Here is an 18,329-nt window from a genome sequence, read left to right on the forward strand (position 1 = left end):
TGTCTCCAACAAGCTGCTTTAAACAGGAAAATCAACGCATTTATCTTCAAATTACTCCCATTTATTTTTTTACTATCCAGCAGGAACAGGCCAGACATCCCATGTACATGCAAAAACTCCTACTGGCTGTACTTTGTGGGCAGTGTTGATTACATATGCTTCACTTGCCATGTCTCTTACCACCTACTGAATACACAGGGATCAGCATCTGGACTCCTCACTGCTGCTGGCAACACAGACACAGCAAAAGGTCCAACCTTCAGTCCTGGAGCCACAGGTGCTTCTGGCACGGTGCCTGCTCTCCTCTCAGCCCACACGTTATTTACTTTGTCAAAATGTTCAGAGACATTTAACCTGCCCAAGGACTGTCCACTGTCTGCCCACAGGGGAGAGCAATGAAATTAGTTGTTACAAAGAAAGAACAAAAAACCTCCTACAGCTCCTTTTCCCCTCTGCTCTGCGAGGAACAAACCCAACTGGAGTGATTCCAGCAGAGGCAAATAGCTTGAGCCTTTAGCAGTAACACCAAGGAGAGTGAACAGGGGGCAACTCTCCAAGGTTTAGATCCCTGAATGGGGCAAGATACAATGGGGTGTCCCAATGCCTTTCCTCTTAATGTTGTTATCTAAGATATCTAGGTCCAAATCATCAGACTCAGTACTTTATTGTTTCAGATTTTGCACACAGAAGTCTTGAAAATCACATCATCCACTGGAAGGAGTAATTTTTGGATGACTTATCCCAAACTTGAGAGAATAACTGATATTCTCACAGAGGTGGTCAACAACACACAGAATACCACATTAGTTCCCACAGCCAAGCTAACAGACTTTTCTGTATAAAAACCACTAGAGGAGGGTTCCTCAGGACAAGAGCCACTATGGAACCCTTCCTCAGCCTGATGACGGGCCCCCAAAGCTTTGTCTTGACTCTCAGCAGCAAGACAAGTTTTACTCTTAAGAATGTGTGGGCTTTTTGACTAATTTTTTCTGTTTAATAAAAACAAGACACACAAGATAGAAGGAGGAGAGAGGGAGGACAAAGAAAACAGTCTAGAATCCTTTTATAGGTTTTTTTTCTGTAGAAAAATAAACCCAGGGAGCCTTATGGCACAGGAGGTTCCAACTGTTCTCTGTAGACCTTCCAAGCCCAAGGAAAGAAAAACAAAGCCATTAATCCAGGCAGTAACAACGCCAATAACCACATTCCAAAATCCAGGGTGCAGTTAAGGTGCCTCACTGCAGCATCATCAACACAATACAACAAGGCAGGTGAGAAATGTGGAACTGGAATTCTCCAAACCTATGAGAACGGAAATCTCACAATTCCAGGAAAAAACAGGGGGGGAAAAAGTCTTAACCTTTCTCCACTTGATTAGCAGTTGTCAAATTTAAAGGATGACAAAAATACTCTTTCCATTCTCTTAAAATCTGGAAATTGAACAGGGAGTATTTCCTCAGCAGTGATCCTCTTGCACTTGGCTCACTAGTGTGCTGTCATTCTAAATGCCTCTGGAAACATCAGCAGGATCCAGATACACCAATTAAAAGCTGGCATGTACTCAACTGCACTGCTGAACAACCAAATGTTTGTCCTCCAACTACTGTCCAACAACTCCCTCTGCAAAGCTGCCCCTTCAGCAAGGTGTTCTGCAACTGGCAATAATCCATTTGGGAAGTTTGCAATAGTTTAAAATAAATGTATCACCTTCCTAACAAAAACATGGAAGTTTTTCTAGGCATACTACAATCAATTTAGTTCTATTACTCATAAAAGCTGTTAAAACCTGTCTCCAAGGTTCTCCTACTCCCCAACTATTTTTTATTAGATAAATGTAGATCCTAGGAACTCATCTGTTGTCCTGATACAACTGCCTCCTGTCTTCAACTCCCACAGTCAGAGCTACTGAAGAAGACATTGCCATTAACTGAAGCCTCTTCAGTAAAACCCACAGCATGAAAAATGCAGAAATAGGTCACTTGGAACAGGGAGGTCACAACCACACAATTTGTAACCAACACACAGACCACGTATGGCAAAACAATGGCACACAAAGATGCTCAGCCTTCACTACGGAGCTCTGCACATCATTGCTCTGACTCACAGCTCATGAGGCTCACAGAAAATGTCTGTTTAGGGAAGAGCAACAAGCAGAACTTTAGAAGAAGCAGGCAAAAGGAAAAAAGGCAACTCCTTCTACATATTCAGCAATGGAGATTTACAATTTAGCACAGACTGTGCACCCACTGCAGCAGAAAAGGCCTATTCCATTTACCTACTGTTATATAAATCAGAACCAATTTATTTACGTGAGATTTTCCTTAACAAACAACATTCAAGTGGAAGTCATTAATAGTTTACTTGAAAAGATGACAGGCAGCATTGAACTACAGCAGGTCCTAAAAGCTAAAATGGATATGTCTTACAACCTTTCTTTTTTGAGCTGGTCACTTGAACAGAGAAGTTCTGAAAACAAACAAAATACCATCAAAATCAGTATTCTGGTTCCTCTTCGTGGCACGGCATCAACTTCCACCCTACTAAACCAGCTGACTGGTTTTACCAGCATCACCTGAGCTTAGTATTTTATTTACTTATTTTTCAATGGGCTATCCCTCGAATTTTTCAGCATCTTGGCATGCTTGGTGATTGTTTAAACATTTATCAGGAGATATGCCAGCCTGGAAAGAGAAGAATCATGTGGGATCCTTTCAGTGTACAGTAACACCTGATGGGATGCTGCAGGGGGATGGAATCAGTGGTGTCCAGGGTGTAAGGACAAGAGGCTTTGGGCACAAACTCAAACACAGAAGGTTCTGTTTTAACACCAGACACTGGGAGGTTGATGGAGCACTGGCAGAGATTGTCCTGGGGAGCTGCAGAGTCCCTGCCCCTGGAGACATCCAAAAGCCACCAGCGAGTGGCCCTTCCTGAGCAGGGGGTTGGACCAGACAATCTCCAGAGGTCCCTCCCAACCTCAGCCACTTGGTGATTCTCTTGATCCAAAATATAACCTACTGCTTTTGAAATTATAAATCTGCATTCCAGTTCCTCTCCAGACACTCCCCACCTAAAGCAAGCCAACAGAGAAAAGCAAACCTCAAAGCCTTTCTGAATTGCCTCCCCCACATTCAAATCTGCAGTGGCCATAAACTCATGCATAGTAATGATCAGCTTTACTTGGGGCTAAATAAACAGACTTCACACAGCACCACTTTCTAACTGTGGCACAGAGGACTCTGAGTTTCCTTTTGCTCATCAGACAGGCAAATAGATATAAAAGTAAGTCTGGAACTTTGGAAGAGTTTATCTTCTGGATATCTACTCCATCCAAAACACATCTGTCCAAATAATTAATATGCCATAAAAAGTGATACAAAGTAAAATAAGAAATATCTGTTCTACACAGTTTAAAGCACCTTGCTGTATTTTTAGGCATGGTCTAAAAGCTACACCCCTCAGAACTCCAGAAGCACTGATATTCTCCCTCAGATAGCTCCAAAGTTACATCTCCTGGTTTCCCTAGCACAGAGCACAGTATCCAGAACTGTGACCTGCTTACCTTTATCTCGGTAACAAAGTGTTGACAATCCCTCCAGAATTCATTCCTTTAAGCAAAGGAGCAGAAGTTCAAAGTTATCTCTAGGAGATGTGCTAAAGCCTGCCCAGTCTGCCTCATGTCCCCACTCCCCAGCCGGACTGCTGGCCTGGCAAAGCTGTCTCTGCTCACCTTCAGCCTCCCACGATCCTGCTAAAAGGATTGCTTCAGCAAGTCAAAGCTTACAAACATACCCTTCAAAATCTGCCTTTTAAAAAGCTCCTTAAAACCCGACCCTTCATCAGTCATCATTGTAAAAACCTCTCCACTCTCTTACTGTGTGACCTAACTTATTTAAAGAACAGGTTCCTGAGGTCTGGCAAATCAACACCCTTAAATCAGGCACCTTTAATCACATTGTCCCCACTAGGGGTAAGAGAGAGGCATGTTCTCATATATGTTCTTTATACCTGCAATATATTCCTAATACTCCAACAGGTATCTGCTCTCTGTCATACTCTGTGCTTGTTTAACCTTTACATCATTGTTGTCTAGAATTAATTCCATGTAATCTCTGACAGACTGTCTCCATGGTACTGACACATCACCCCACATTATTATATGCTGACATTCACAGCCACTTCATGAGAAAAATGGCCCTCACTTAGATGCTAAATCAGCAGCCATGGTATGCTCTAATATGCTTCTCACTAAATTGATCCTTGCTATTGTCAGCCACAAAAATGCAACTAATACATTGCACACAATTGTCATTCATCACATTTCAATTAAACTTCAATAAGACCTGACTTCAAGAGTGCCACTACCATCACCAGATGGCTGAAAGCTCAACTCAGCACCAGCAAATGTAACTTGCTGGGCCATCAACACTCTCCATTTAACAGCCTCCTGCTCCTGTTTGGTAGCAACTCACTGTCCCCTAAAGCAAGAAAAATCCCAAGGATAATCCAGAGCCTGGATCTAGTCTGACAGTTTGCAGCATTGAAGGCACCTACAAGGCCTTGAGGAGTGCAAAGACACATCACAGAATGTGAGGAACAGCAGAGCCTCCAGTCTCCCTGCTGTGAAGTATTGACATACACATGTGGATGCTTTTTGGATCTGGAAAACTTTTAAGGAAGCTAAAATTTTCCAAAGTATATTACAAGTAAGGCACTGAGTGGCTCCCAAACCTTCTTGACAGCCAACATCTTTCTGCACTTAGAAAATTCAGTGAGCTAAAGGAGGAAACATTTAGCTATCTGAATTAGTGTATTGTCCCTCCAAAATGAGAAGTACTGGGGTATAGATTTATCTTCTTTACATCTTATGTTACTTCAACAGTCAGCTAAATATAGAAAAATGGTAATTATTTAGCACATCTTTAAAGCAACTATTTCCCTCCCAATTAACTTCCAGTTCCTCAGATTAATTATCTACTCAAATTCTCTCAACGCACAAACTCCAAGAAGCTGAATCTGTTTCCTGTAAATTAAGTCAACTTCAGAAATAATGACCCTAAAAACTTTCTAAGCAAAGAATCAGAAGTCCACTCCACTAAATCTGCCTGGATGGGGGGAAGGCAGAAATTGGTATCACCAGACAGTAAACTCTGGAGCTTGAACCCAAGTAACAAGCTGTTTTCACTTGTCCTCAGGGTAAATGACCCCAACATAATGACAAGTAGTTCTGCCCAAATAATAATGAAACTCATCCCTGCCCCCAAAAAACAGAGATCATCATTATGGCTTACAACATCAGCCACTGTGGAGCCAAACTCAGGAGTCTTAATGTCTACTGAGCCTGCAGACAGTCCAGGCCTATTTCTGTCAAGTTTAGAGACAAAGCTCCTGTAAATTTCTCTGATTTATGACTGAAGAGTTGGGGAGAGAAGTAGAAAGCAGAGAGATCAAGCCTCCCTGATACCAGCCCAGAAGTACCACCAGGGCAGTGCAATGCACACTGCTGCACTCAGATCAGGCAGAAGCCATGCAGACCTTTCTCCACCCAGAGCCAGGAGATTAGTTCCAACAGCTCCTATTATTTTCTTCTCAGCATCTCTCTATCCTTCTACCCCGTGGCCTTATCCTTGAAGGGGCAGTGTTCCCAAAGCCAAGTAACAAAGCAAGAGAGGCACTTCACCTCAGAGCCCTGCCTCGCTGGGGGATCCAGAGGTGCCTGTGCAGAGAGTTTCCCATCACAGGACACTCCTCACCCAGCTGGGACAGGACTCACTTTGAACTGCATCTGAAACCTGCCTTCAGATTAAATCCAATCCTCTGGCGTGCACCTGCATGGCTTTTGTCTCATGTTGGAGGCATGAGGGGGCAGGAGATTCTTTGCAGATTAGAGATTACTTCAACATTGTACAATCAGAAGACAAGAAGAAAAAAAAAACCCTTACTACACAAAGCTCTGTCATTTGAGCACAACAAAGGGGAACTTTTAGAACAAAGCATTTCTGAAATCAAATATCTGCTAAAAGCTTACACATTTCAAGCCTGTCTAGATTACTAACTAGGTCTAAGTGGAAATGCACAATCAGACAATAGAAAGAAGGCAGGGTTAGCATACAGTGCAATGATCTTATAAAATATTTAGGCAAAGCATGTGACCATTGATAATATGCACTTTGAACAATAGGCTGTGCACATAAACAACACGGGGCTTTGGGTTTTCTCCTCCAAACCTCTAGCATCTGGGCATCTGTGAGCAGGGAGAAAAAAGTTTAAGAAAAAACCAGCAATACACACAGGGACACAGTCCAGATTCGCATGGTACAGTCCCTCTAAAGGGTATTTGTAATATTATGCACATTCTAGCCAATGAACAGACACATGTACACACTGAGAGGTTCTGGAACTTTTAGGTTTTTGAGGAAACAACACAAGAGGAAGGATTCTGCTGAGAACAAAGCTTTCATACTCACCTCCAGTCAGCAACTTCTGCAGGCTGTTTCTGCGCTGAGGCTGGTCAAACCCAAACAAATCCACAGTTTAATTATTAATAAAGCCCCCACCCCAGCTAAGGCAGGCAGGCAGCTATAGGAGAGTATAAACACAATAAATTACAGTATTTTTAAGAAACACATGAAATTACAGTATTTTTAATTCACCTTAAAAATCAAGCAAAGATAATTTTTTCAAAAACCAGAATACCAGAAGGAGACAGGTAACAGGACTAAACTTCATCTCTCTTCTGAATCACACACTTCATCTGAGCACAGCATCTATTCCTGAAACCACCCATGGACAAAGCTTGGGTATGCTCCCTTCCTGCTCCAAACCCCAGACCAGAGAAACTCCAGGAAAATTAAGCCAGCAGTGATAATTGCTCCTAAGAAACACCCAGTCAGAGATGACAATTATTTGCATGCCTTTTTTTTAAATGATCAGACTAACATGAGGAAAAAGCAAGTTCTACAGGACCTTATACAGAACACCAGCGGTAAAATTTTCACTTGCTTACCAACCAGAGAGGAGGGCAAGGCTTGCATCCAGGAAATATTCCAGGTATAGTGTCACAGATCAGAATTTGGGGGGAAAAGTGTGATGGAGGTTATAGGCTGTAGCTATGGGTTTATGAAATTCATGTCAGCATGGGGACAGGCTTGAAGCAGGAAAAGGGGCCATGAATTGCACACTCACTTCCAGCATCACTTGCAGCACTGAACTGGAGTGTCTGGAGAGCACGGCTGACCCACCCCTCAATTCAGGGAGCTTGGTCTCCTTTTATCTAGGGGCATTCAAATCTTATTAGGAAACAGCTAGACAACTGGCTACTGTTAATTTGTGTTAAGTGAGGAATTCTACACAAGGACCAATGCTCAGCTTTCTAGGAAGGTAACTCACAATAGCTGACTTCAACTCTTAGTAAGTAGCAAAAAAATAAAACCATTTTCCTATGTTAAAACACAGCAGATGCTATTTATGCTCAGAGGAAAATATAAACTATTAAGAACGTATCATATCACGCCCTTTGTCCTCCTTAGTATACCTTCATTACCACTGATCAATTTTTCTGGAAAAGGTGAACAGCAGGTTCAAACCCTTGAGAAGACTTTAATTAATGTCTTTAAGCTGAGAGTGACTCTTTGTAAGCAAACATTCTCGTACAGATGCAGTAAGTTTGATCATCACCATGACCACCACCAAACACTACACGGTTTCCATGAAGGAGCTGATGTTATGCAAAATTCCAAAAGATAATGAAGACTCTTTTCATAGCTACTACACCTTGTATGCCAGCAGAACACTGTACCAGCTTAAACAGCTGAGAAGACAAAGATGAGTAAGATGAATAACAGAATACACAGAATGCAACTAGAAACGATTTCTACTCTGGAAATTTATATTTTAAGGCATTTAGACCTGTAACACTGACACTTATCCATAAGCTGGAGTGGTAGTCAAGCCTACACCCCAATGAAACCTTCAGTGCTCCAGGTGTACCTACAGCTGTCCTCATCTGCACTTCTACAGGTTAAGAACAAATTAAATCACAAAGTTCTGTAGCACAAGTTTTCCACTGCATTTGTGGCTACTGTGTGCATTTGGGCTCTTTGCAAAATGTTTCTTTAAACTGCTGCCTATTGGATACAAAGCAGAGATAAAAGCTGTAGAAAGTTCTGTAAATTCTGGGATAATCCCAGTACTGGTCAATCATACATCTTACTTAAAAAATGCAATCAATACTGGAGACATAAAATATTAAAGAAATACTTAAGGCAGATATCTCTACTCCTCACAACTACTACAGGAGCTGCATGGTTCCCCCCTCTCTTGCTGGGTTTGTAACTAACTGCATCTGGAAAAAACACAGAAGACTAATGAAAATTTGATGTTACACCAGGACTACTTTTTGCTTGAGGTGTCCCCCCCAATAAAGCTGAAACACCTATGCACCCAGTTTTTACAACAATAAAATAATTACTGTTACTGAAGTTGCACAGACACTCGTCAACCAAAGCAAGGGGCTAAAACTGTCATAAATGATAATAAGAGCACAGCAAGATTATTACACTGAAATCCCAGGAGGTGACCAACATCTTACTTAGGGGAAGATTCATTCAAATTTCATCAATCTATTGAGTGAATAAGGTAGGCAGAAAGGATGCTGGTATCAAAGGGAAATTAATAATGACCTGAATTTGAAACACAGCAATCGCCCACACAGACTGAGACTCACACCGCCTCTGTGCCGCCTGGATTCGTCAGAGAGGGCTGCATTCTGGGACATGTCAATTAAAATTAAGAATGAAATAACTCTGTGCAACGGTGCTGAATGGCATGTTCTCTCAAGAGAGCACAAGTTCCTATTGAGATTTCAGCTGTGCAATCAGACTGCTATTCTTAACTCTTTCATTTCCAATGGAATTGATCCATTCATGACACTCGTCCTTTTCCTTCAATTCTCAGCTAAATCCAAAGACATAATTTCATAGAGTCTTGGACCTACCTGTAGCCAAGATTTGGGCTGTACTTCTCCAGAGTTAATGAGACACGAGTGCTGCACAACACCAGCTCCAAATGGCTTTGGGTACTCCCAGAACCAAGCTGAGAAATTCAGGAACAAGACAAAAAAACTGAGAAGTGGCTGTGTAACCCTAAGCTGAAGTGCACTGCTCAACCAGGCAAGAATTCTGAGAAGCTGGACCTCAAGAGCTGCCAGGGCCAAATATTTGAATTTGGTTTGTCCAGTGGAGAAGTCAGCCTTTGTCACCTCCCACTGCCTCCCCACACAGCGTGTCCCAGAGCTGCTCCCCAGTAACACGGACAGCCGGTGTTCCGTGTGGATGGAGCAGGAGCCCACCAACCCTCCGGGCATCCACACTGCCCTCCCACCACCAGGGAGGGAAATACAGCACAGCCCCGAAACACAGGGCATCTGTTCAGGGTAGATCATGAAGTGCTCAACAAAGCCAGCTTAAGAAGGAAGAAAAGTACCTTTTCCCAGATTTTTGCTCTTCAAAAACCCACAGGAAATATTAGGGGGAAAAAAGTAGTTTAAGCGTTGAGCTTAAAAGGCATTTTTCAAAACCATTTATCTGTAATTTACAACCAGGAGAAAACTAATTTTCCTTGTCCCTTTAAAGGAAAACCATGAGTTTTCAGAAGACTAAAACAAAACACTTAAGGGAATTTTAAATACAGGAAGGAGAGATAAGAGCATGGGGGAAGAACCCAACAGACTTCGTAAATATTTTTGCTATTCCAGTTGCCAAAACAGTATCCACATAATGTACCTCAGCCAAGTTTCCCTGAACAAGAAAATTCAAAGAGCAACAATTCATGCAATACACCCACACATTTGCAGTGTCTTTATGCAAGCATACAGCACTTCAGCTGCTGTGGACATGACTCTTCCTTTACTGTCTTGATTTACACGGCAGATGCTGATTTTACCAGTGTCTCTTTTTCTGGAAAGGCTCTGGAACTCAGCCAAGCTAAGGCATGGGTGTTATACATGATCTGCTATGCCTCTTGGTGCAGGCAGCAAAGGAAGAAAATTACATTTTATCTGAATATTGTAAAGTTTGCGCTGGCACTTTTAAGCTGAAATTTTGAAGTGTCAGCTTTGTGGGAAAAAGAAAAATAAGACTGATCCCATGTAAATGAAACAAAGATGATTCTGACTGGAGTCTCAAAAATAGAGAAGAAGAAAAACTTACTGGATTAACAGTGTGTCACACTCGATTTAGAAAAAGTGCAGGCAGATGCCTCAGTTCCTATTTACACATCAAAACCACCAGTCAGGTTTTCCAAATTATTCAGCAGATTGATGTAACACTTTTTAATTGATCTCTAATCATATCTGCAGCTGGTGCCTACTAGCTTAAAGGTTTGAAAGTCTGTCCCACAATCCTGGTTACGTGGTTACCTTCTATATAGAAGCAGTTTACTCTGAAGATTTGGCCATTGAAGACATGGCAGGGAAAAATAAATTTTTTAATCCAACATATTAAGAAGGCTCACAACTTTTTCAGCAATGAACTTAACAATATTCTCCCTCTCACTTTGCTTTTTCATACAGCTGGTGGAAGACATTTTTGCATGTTAACATATAAAATCTGCAACTGTAAATACAAAGGTCCATCACCAGTACATTAAAAATTAATTAGTGCTTCTTTGCACTCCTTGCAGTGAGAGAAGGGTGCAGTGTCACCTTCTCTTTGCTTCATATTTCCTGAGCGTTATCCAAATAAGTCTTTTTTGCCATCTCCTACATCTAAAACGACTGATGGCTGCTGGTTTTGACATAATTACAAATGGCTCTTCCCTCCAGAAACAACCTGCTAAAATGAATATTGTACCTTAGAAACAAAGTATTATCCTTAAAAATTGCCAACAGTGTGCACTAATACATACCCCTGGTATTACTGTGCCACTAACTGGTGTTATGGCTGTCACTGACAGATGAAAAGCTGAACAGGAAAGAAAAAAGAAATGGGATGTGATAAGATTGCATCATAAAATACAAGATAAATGTGTCACCATGACCAAGATGCATTCTAACCTCAGGCAGTAAAATAGCATGTCTTGGTCAAAAGAATTACCCAGATGAGATGAAATTGCTAAGGACAAATGTGACGTGCTCCTTGTCTAGCACACATGTACTCACATTTACATATGCTAATGTGAGGAATACATTTTTTAAAACTCTTGTCAACATCCTATAGTCGTAAGTACAGACCACTCCTGTTGGTCAAAGAGGAGAATCAAGAATTGGAAAATATAATAACATGGGTGGAAAAAAAAATATGTATTACTGCAAAACAGAGACAGTAGCTGCAGCATCAGGTTCTGACACTCTTAGTGCTGGGACATGATCACCCTGCGTAAGTGAATTAACACCATAACCAGTACACCTCAGAAAGCTGCCAAATATTTAAGGAAGACCTACTGACTTGCCTGGCAGTGCTAGAAGGCAAGGACAGGCTTTCTGCACAAAATTTCTGATTCACTGAAATTTCATCCAGAAAACAGAAACAATTAACTTCACTCAACCACAAGCATCAGGAGGCACCCCTACCACTGTCCCAGTGTGTTGTCTCCCTTCCTGGGGAGGAAACCAAAACTTTGGTTCCCCCGTCTGCAAATCAGTCAGTGGGTTCATGTGGAACAGCATATAAAGGAAGCAAAGCACTTCTGAAGCCCTAATCATAGCACTGGGAGCTCCCAGGCAAATGTCACCAAGGCATGACACACACCTTGAATTCCTAAGTTTCCATGACTTAAAAATGGCCATTCTGGATGCCCCAGTAAGGCAAGAAAGTCACAGCAGGAAGGGGCCTGAAAGTGAATGATGCCCATGGGAGAACATCAGCATGACCTGACGCAGAACCAGAGCAGTCCCTCAACAGAACTTATGCCAATATAAGAGACAGCGGTGCCATTAAAGAACTTCCAGATACCATTTCAATATAAAGAGTTATGTTGGTTTATCAGTGATTAACAAGGATTCAGGAAGGTGCTGATGGTGAAATCTAGCCACCCACATAATTTGCTTTGGAAGTAAGTGATTTTGTCCATTCAAAACAATTTGTTTTACATTACTGCAATGCAGAACTGTGTGAAGCCCCATATGTAGCCTTTCACACTGGTTCCTTGATCAATCCTTTCTCCAGAGCTACCTGGAATTAACATACTTTCAAAGGCCTGTACTGAGCTCCTTAAACAAGTGACTTTACCTTACTCAAATTTGGAGCTCTCATCTCCGCATAACTCTGGCGCAGACACTGGTTTCTGCCTTTGTGAAAGTATCCCAACCCAACCAGGCAAGGCCCACTCACTGCCATGCCCAGGAGCCAAAAGAGCCTTTATGCCCTGAACAGCAAATTCACCTGAGAATCATATCAAAACAGGGGGATGCAAATACCTTCAAATGCAAAACTTACTAAAATAATTTCCAGAAGTTTACAATTCAAACAGCAGAATAATCCTGGTCACACACAGGACCTGTTTATATCTCAGGGCTCTAACATAAACAAATTGTGCTGCATCTCTTTCATCAGCTCCATAATCAATTACAAGCTTGTACTTTGAAAGGACTTCTGAACATTGTAGATAATTCTTCTGATCAGTCTTACACTACACACATCCACGGTAATGCTACTTAAATCATCTTCTCATGTCCACCTATGTATTTTTATATCCACACACACAAACACACACAATACAGTGTCTACAGTATATAAATAAGCCCTGACTCTGATTCCATTACAGACTTTCAAGAACACCTCTCTGAACATTTCAACAGCCTTGCTGAGAAAGTTTTACTGAAAGTAAAAGTTCAGAGCTGTGCCAAGCGATTTAGCTTGTAGAGACAGAAATTCCAAAGCTCAAAAACTCTTCAAGGTTAGTTAAAACACTTTCTTTTTCAAACACTGAGAAGTTGTGATGCCAAGGATAGATGTGAGGGATTGGACAAAAGGGAAAACTCTGACATTTCAATGCCCTGCTGTAAGCAGGTGTGGGCCTGACTCTTCAAAGAGGCAGAGAACACCACTGAAAGTTACAGATTTTCACATCACTGCAGTATAGAGGGAGCAACCAGTTCACGGAGTTTCCACCCCTTAATACAACAGAAAGGATTCTGCTCACCCATTTGTAGATACACAATATTATGCTGCCCTAAAAAAGCAAGTGCTGCTCATCTGGCTTCTTTCAGGTGTAGTCACAGTTGCTCATTCTTAGGTACAAAGGCAAATAAAAGAAAGGCCCCAAAGCCTGGCTGCAACTAAATGAGAGACAGAAGACACAAAGGACACAGTGAAATTTAAAACTACCAATGTTTGAGTTTCAGCTTTCCTTTTATCCAAGAATTTGAAATACGCTTTCTCTAGTCTTAGGATTTACTTCAGGGACTCCATTTACCCTTCAAACCTCCACTAGAAAAACAAAATAAAAGAAATACTACAAGCAAAATCCTATGCTTCACTTCTCTCATGCTACTGAAGCAAGAGTAGTTTTAAAAACACCCGAAGTATACAGACTTGTTACTGCTCCTGTCTGTCCTTCAGAAGATCTGACCAAAATACAGAGCTCCCAGGCCAAGGCACTTGAGGTTTTGTATGGCATTGTCACCTCGTTTCCCCAGCAGAGCCATCACATGAGCTCCTGCCCACATGCCCCTGTTCTTGCCTTGCCTTTTTGTCCCAATAACCTCATACAGAGCCACTTCTCCTCCCTGTTCCACACCCAGAAGAAGGTACGACCCTTCCAAGGGCCTCAAACAGCCTGGTTCAGGAGCCCATTCCCCTTTTCATGAAGCTTTAAGGTTTGCTTCAGTTTTTCAGCTGCATCATTTCACTGGTTTTGTCCCCAAATGCACGTGTACATGACTCTGTTGCGCATTTTGGGAAGCCAACAGCAGCAAAGAACAGGATTTTCTGAACCTCAAAGCTGAACCTCCATCTCACACTGCAATATCCACAAATATTTCCACAAAGGAGAACAAGCAGTGGTGCAGTTTGAAGCAGGTGCTTTTTAGGAGTATCCCTGCACTACAGCTATAGAATTTTGGTAGTACAGAGACAGTAGCTTAGAGTAAATGAGGAATGGAGGCAGGAACAGGTAAAGACATGCTAAGAATACCTTAAAATCCTTATATTTAGCAAAATGCCTTGCTATTTTAACACAGAACTGCAAGGCCAGATCTTCACCAGGTGTCTTGATCCTACTCCTACAGAATCAAACCTTAATTTAGTGGCAGAAATGAACTCCTGGGACTAAAGTGTTTGCAATTAAATGTTTGTGAACAGCCTTATTATAAACATCCAGTCCATCCAGTTTCAAATGTGATTGTTTAACATGCTTTTTTTTTTCTCCCTTTTATCTTCCATAATCAGTGTTTCTACATTTGGAAAGACCTTCAGTGCACATGCTTGTTTAAAGACAACAAAAACAAAATGCCAAAAAAACTCCACCACCACAACTCAAACCCAACCAAAACCTATTTTAATGTTTTTATTTTTAGTAACTGCAGTGTAACTTAAGTAAAAATTGCAACCAGCCTGATGCTCCACGTACAACAGCTCCAGACCTTCGGGGCAGGTGGTTAAGCAGTAACCTCAGAAAGTGCAATTGCTGGAATGCTTTGCTTCATATGTCCACTGCTGTTACAAAGCTGTGCATCACACAAAATGGACTTTATAGGCCCTCACACCTCAATGGAGCATTTTTATAGGAATAGAGCTCCTACTGAGGCGTTTTAAGAAGCAGAACACTTCCATTTCCACATCTTACACAGGCGCAGGTGTCCTCCTGCAGCTTCCTCGTTATGCTGAAGCATTCAGCTATGCTTGCCCCTAAAGAAGAGGTAAAGGCACAGTCTCACATCTGAGCTGACCTTCCACACCTGAACTGGGCAGTAACTGCCCAGAGAGTTCCAAAATCCACCCTTGTGTCTTCACTCAGTTGCTCCTGTACACAGTTCAACACCCCAGTGAGTCCCAAAACACATTCCCTTTGCCCAGCTGTGCTGCAGAGGCCACAAGTGCTGCCAAAGGGACTGCCTGGGGCAGCAAGGAGGACTCAAGATGGGACTCTTCACTCCAAGGTAGTAAAGCATATCAGACCTGTTTCAGGCCTGTCATGTGTGAGAAGCTCTGCGTGAATCCCTACAGAGATCCATGCCAAACCTCATATCCCTTTTCATTTGGCTTTTCTAATATGACTTGACCAACTGTTTGGAAAATGATGATACTATTGCATGCTGCTCCTCCACAAACATTTCTTCCACAAGCTTTCCACCTCTGGTACAAATTCACAGCAGAGATGTCACCAATGCATTAGCTGCTTTTTTGTCTTGCCAGATCTACGATTTCATACTCTCTCACATCAGTATTATCCTCCAGCGAAACGCTTCAGGAACAAAGTGCTGAGGAAGGACAGCCCTACTGAGGTCAGTGCCTGAGTTCAGAATGTTAATAAAGTATTTTCCAAAGCAAGAATAACAGAGAACTGAAGAATTTTTGGCAAAAGTCACTTTAAGTGACTCCTTTCCCCTTCACAATTTCATGGCCCTGAGGCAAGCCAGCACTTTATGTTTCAGATCCAGATCAAAACTGTATGTGATACTGCATGAACAAATATTTTAACAGTTCCAGACTTCAAGATCCTTCTCAGTTTCATAAACTCTTCACTTACTTCCAAGGCCATTGCAGACCGCAAATGCTGAGCACAAACTTCAACAGCCTTCATCCCAACTTCAACATTCCCCATCCATGAGCAGGAAGGGGAACGGCCAAGGGAGGACTTAAGAAGGTGACACACACTCACCCTCCACACTCATGGCCACATTTCTGGTTTTCAGCACTTGGCTCCTCTACCAGTGCTCTCAGGTACAATGCTGGTTTTGGGGCCCAGAACTTCAGGAAGCGTGACTATTCCCAGCAAAAGCATGATTAGAAGTTATTCTTCATTCTTTTTAATTACTATTTCACAACTGTCTTTATCTAAACACAACAGGCCTTCAGTTAATGTGGCAGAAGTCCATTCTACAGTATCTCTTCTATCTTTATCTGTATGGATTGTATAGACTTATCATCCACCTCAAAGTCATTTATTCATTTGTTTCAGTTTTACTTAATTGTGATCATTACAGCTGAAGAATTACTTTCTAGAGGCCCTGTAACTGCACAATAAATTTACCTGACAACTCACAACTTAAAACTACCACCTCTTATTAAGCAAAGATCTCACTAATAAACTGCTGTGCTACCAGACTGAACAGCTATTCTGTAAAAAGACCTCAGAATTAATCCAGAGCCATTACTCCAACAGAAAAGGCAAAATAGCATATCTCTGTCTAATCCTCAGCCATGACAGCGTGAAGATTAAAACCATGACATTTTTTTGTTTTGATATGGAAGAAGAATTTACAAGCTAACTGAAATGCATGACCTAAAGTGATTAACTACAACCTTCCACTCTCACTCAAGCTTTTCTGCCTATCAGCACAGGAAACCCAGAAGACATGAATACAGCTGTACCACATGGGTCAAAAGACATTAAATACACCTTTTTTTTTACTGTTAGCATCTTGCTCCAGCTTTTCCCTTTATGCATTAAAAAAGCAAAACCCAAATCCCTTGGAGCAGCTAACTACATCTATCTAAAACTCAACAATCCATTGCACATAATTGGACAGTAGCTGTGAGTCAGGCAATCTGAACAGCACCAGAGACAAACCAAATCCCTTCCTAAGAAGCCCACAGGTAGCATGACTCACAAACAAGCACCCAAACAAACGAGCATTCTGCCACCTCCAGCAGGCAGGACTGTGATTCCAGGGAATCCTACAGACAAAGAAATGCTCAGTGGAGGACCCAGCTGAAAGGGCTACTTTCCCCTCAAGGGAATCAGCATCCTATTTGCATCATGAAATGATTCAGCCTTCTGTTACTGAGATGGGTGAGTGGAACACACTGTATTAAACCAAGCCGGGGAAACTCTAACAATTCCAGTGCAATGAGCCTAAACAAATGCAGAGATGTATTATCAGTGATGTATTATTGTTGCACTTTCTCATTCTACAGAACTCTGTTTTAAATTAAAAAGGCAAAGGAGAAAAAAAGAGAATTAAGAAAAGAGACACAACCTCATCCTAGTTGGAGATGCAGCTCTACCCTGCCACCACCTGAATCTATCGGGTTTCCTGAGGCTTACAAGGTAGGAGAAGGTTACCCAGGCAAAGCACCTAATGAATTACAGGAGTCTACATGATCTCTATTTATTAAAATATGTTCTGCAACAGCTTTGCCCCGGAATAGTCAATGACACTTGAAAGTAAAGAACAATATTTGAAATATTTTTGCACCGAGCTGTAAGACCATTATAATTACTAAGATAACAGCCAAGAAAAACTTCGTGTGTAAGATAACATTTAAGAGTGAAAAACCACCGTTATTTCCCTGGTATGTCCAGCAAGAAAATCAAAGAGAAAGCCAGGGAACACAGTATGGGAAAAGCAAACATTAAACAAAAGCACAATAGCAAAGCTTTCTCTTTTAAAAGCACTATTTCTAGCTGTTCATGTCAAAGAGCTCCCTAGATTTATTGAGCAGGACGAGAAGGTCAAAGAACACAATGGCTCGCTTTTTTGGGTGTTTCACCAGCTAATACAACAGAGACAAAAGCAGATTCTGTCTCGAACGCTCTGCTAGAAAGACCAGCTCAGCTTTTGCTCTTAGTTCTGACTCCAAATGAGAACACAAGTAAACAAGCCCTTCCAGCGCTGACAGCTCTGCCCAGGGCACCAGGAGCCGCGCAGAGCCCGAGGGGAAGGACACAAGTTTCCACTAACCTGTTTGAGTTCCGCAGGCATTTATGCGAGGTGCCGGTCCTGCTGTCCCCAGCACAGAACACGTCCGGCTGTCCGCAGCCCCTCCTCGGACCCAGCCCGCCGCTCTGACAGCCTCCGGAGCCTCCTCCCCCGGCGAAGCTCGCTCCCTTTGTAGCCGGACCGGCCCCCTCGGCGCCCCAGAGCCCCTCCGCAGCCTCCGCACGGACTGAGCCCATCCAGGGAGAAGCCCCGCTCCGCCGGGAGGACCGGCACGGCCGCGGCTCCGGACGGCTCCGCGCCCCTCTCACATGGCCGTGCCCGGCGCCGGGAGGCTCCGAGCGGGGGGCGGCACTGACGGGCAGCCGCAGCCGGAGCGGGCCACGCCCGGCGCGCCGGGGGAGCGGGGCAGGGCCGGGGAGAGCTGCGGAGAGCCGCCCCAGCCGTGCCCGAGCAGCCTCAGCCCGAGCCGCCTCAGCTGTGCCCGAGTAGCCTCAGCCTCAGCCGC

The 18,329-nt window shown here is 42.7% G+C and overlaps 2 protein-coding genes across 6 annotated transcripts in view; one reads left to right on the forward strand and one right to left on the reverse strand.

Moving 5' to 3' along the window:
* Positions 1 to 18,329, forward strand: part of TANGO2 (transport and golgi organization 2 homolog) — a 423,798-nt gene that overhangs the window by 262,754 nt on the left and 142,715 nt on the right. The window lies entirely within an intron of this gene.
* ARVCF (ARVCF delta catenin family member) overlaps positions 1 to 18,329 on the reverse strand; it is a 251,817-nt gene that overhangs the window by 121,266 nt on the left and 112,222 nt on the right. Inside the window, exon 1 of one of the 5 annotated variants that reach the window (XM_066331414.1) lies at positions 17,846 to 18,105. The exons of the other annotated variants lie outside the window; for them this stretch is intronic. Within the exon in view, the coding sequence (XP_066187511.1) occupies positions 17,846 to 17,866 (21 nt within the window). The 5' untranslated portion in view covers positions 17,867 to 18,105. Of the gene's footprint in view, positions 1 to 17,845; positions 18,106 to 18,329 lie in introns of those variants that run through there. 5 annotated transcript variants of the gene reach the window in all.

The sequence above is a fragment of the Sylvia atricapilla genome, chromosome 17, assembly GCF_009819655.1.
Source record: "Sylvia atricapilla isolate bSylAtr1 chromosome 17, bSylAtr1.pri, whole genome shotgun sequence".
Lineage (NCBI taxonomy): Eukaryota > Metazoa > Chordata > Aves > Passeriformes > Sylviidae > Sylvia > Sylvia atricapilla.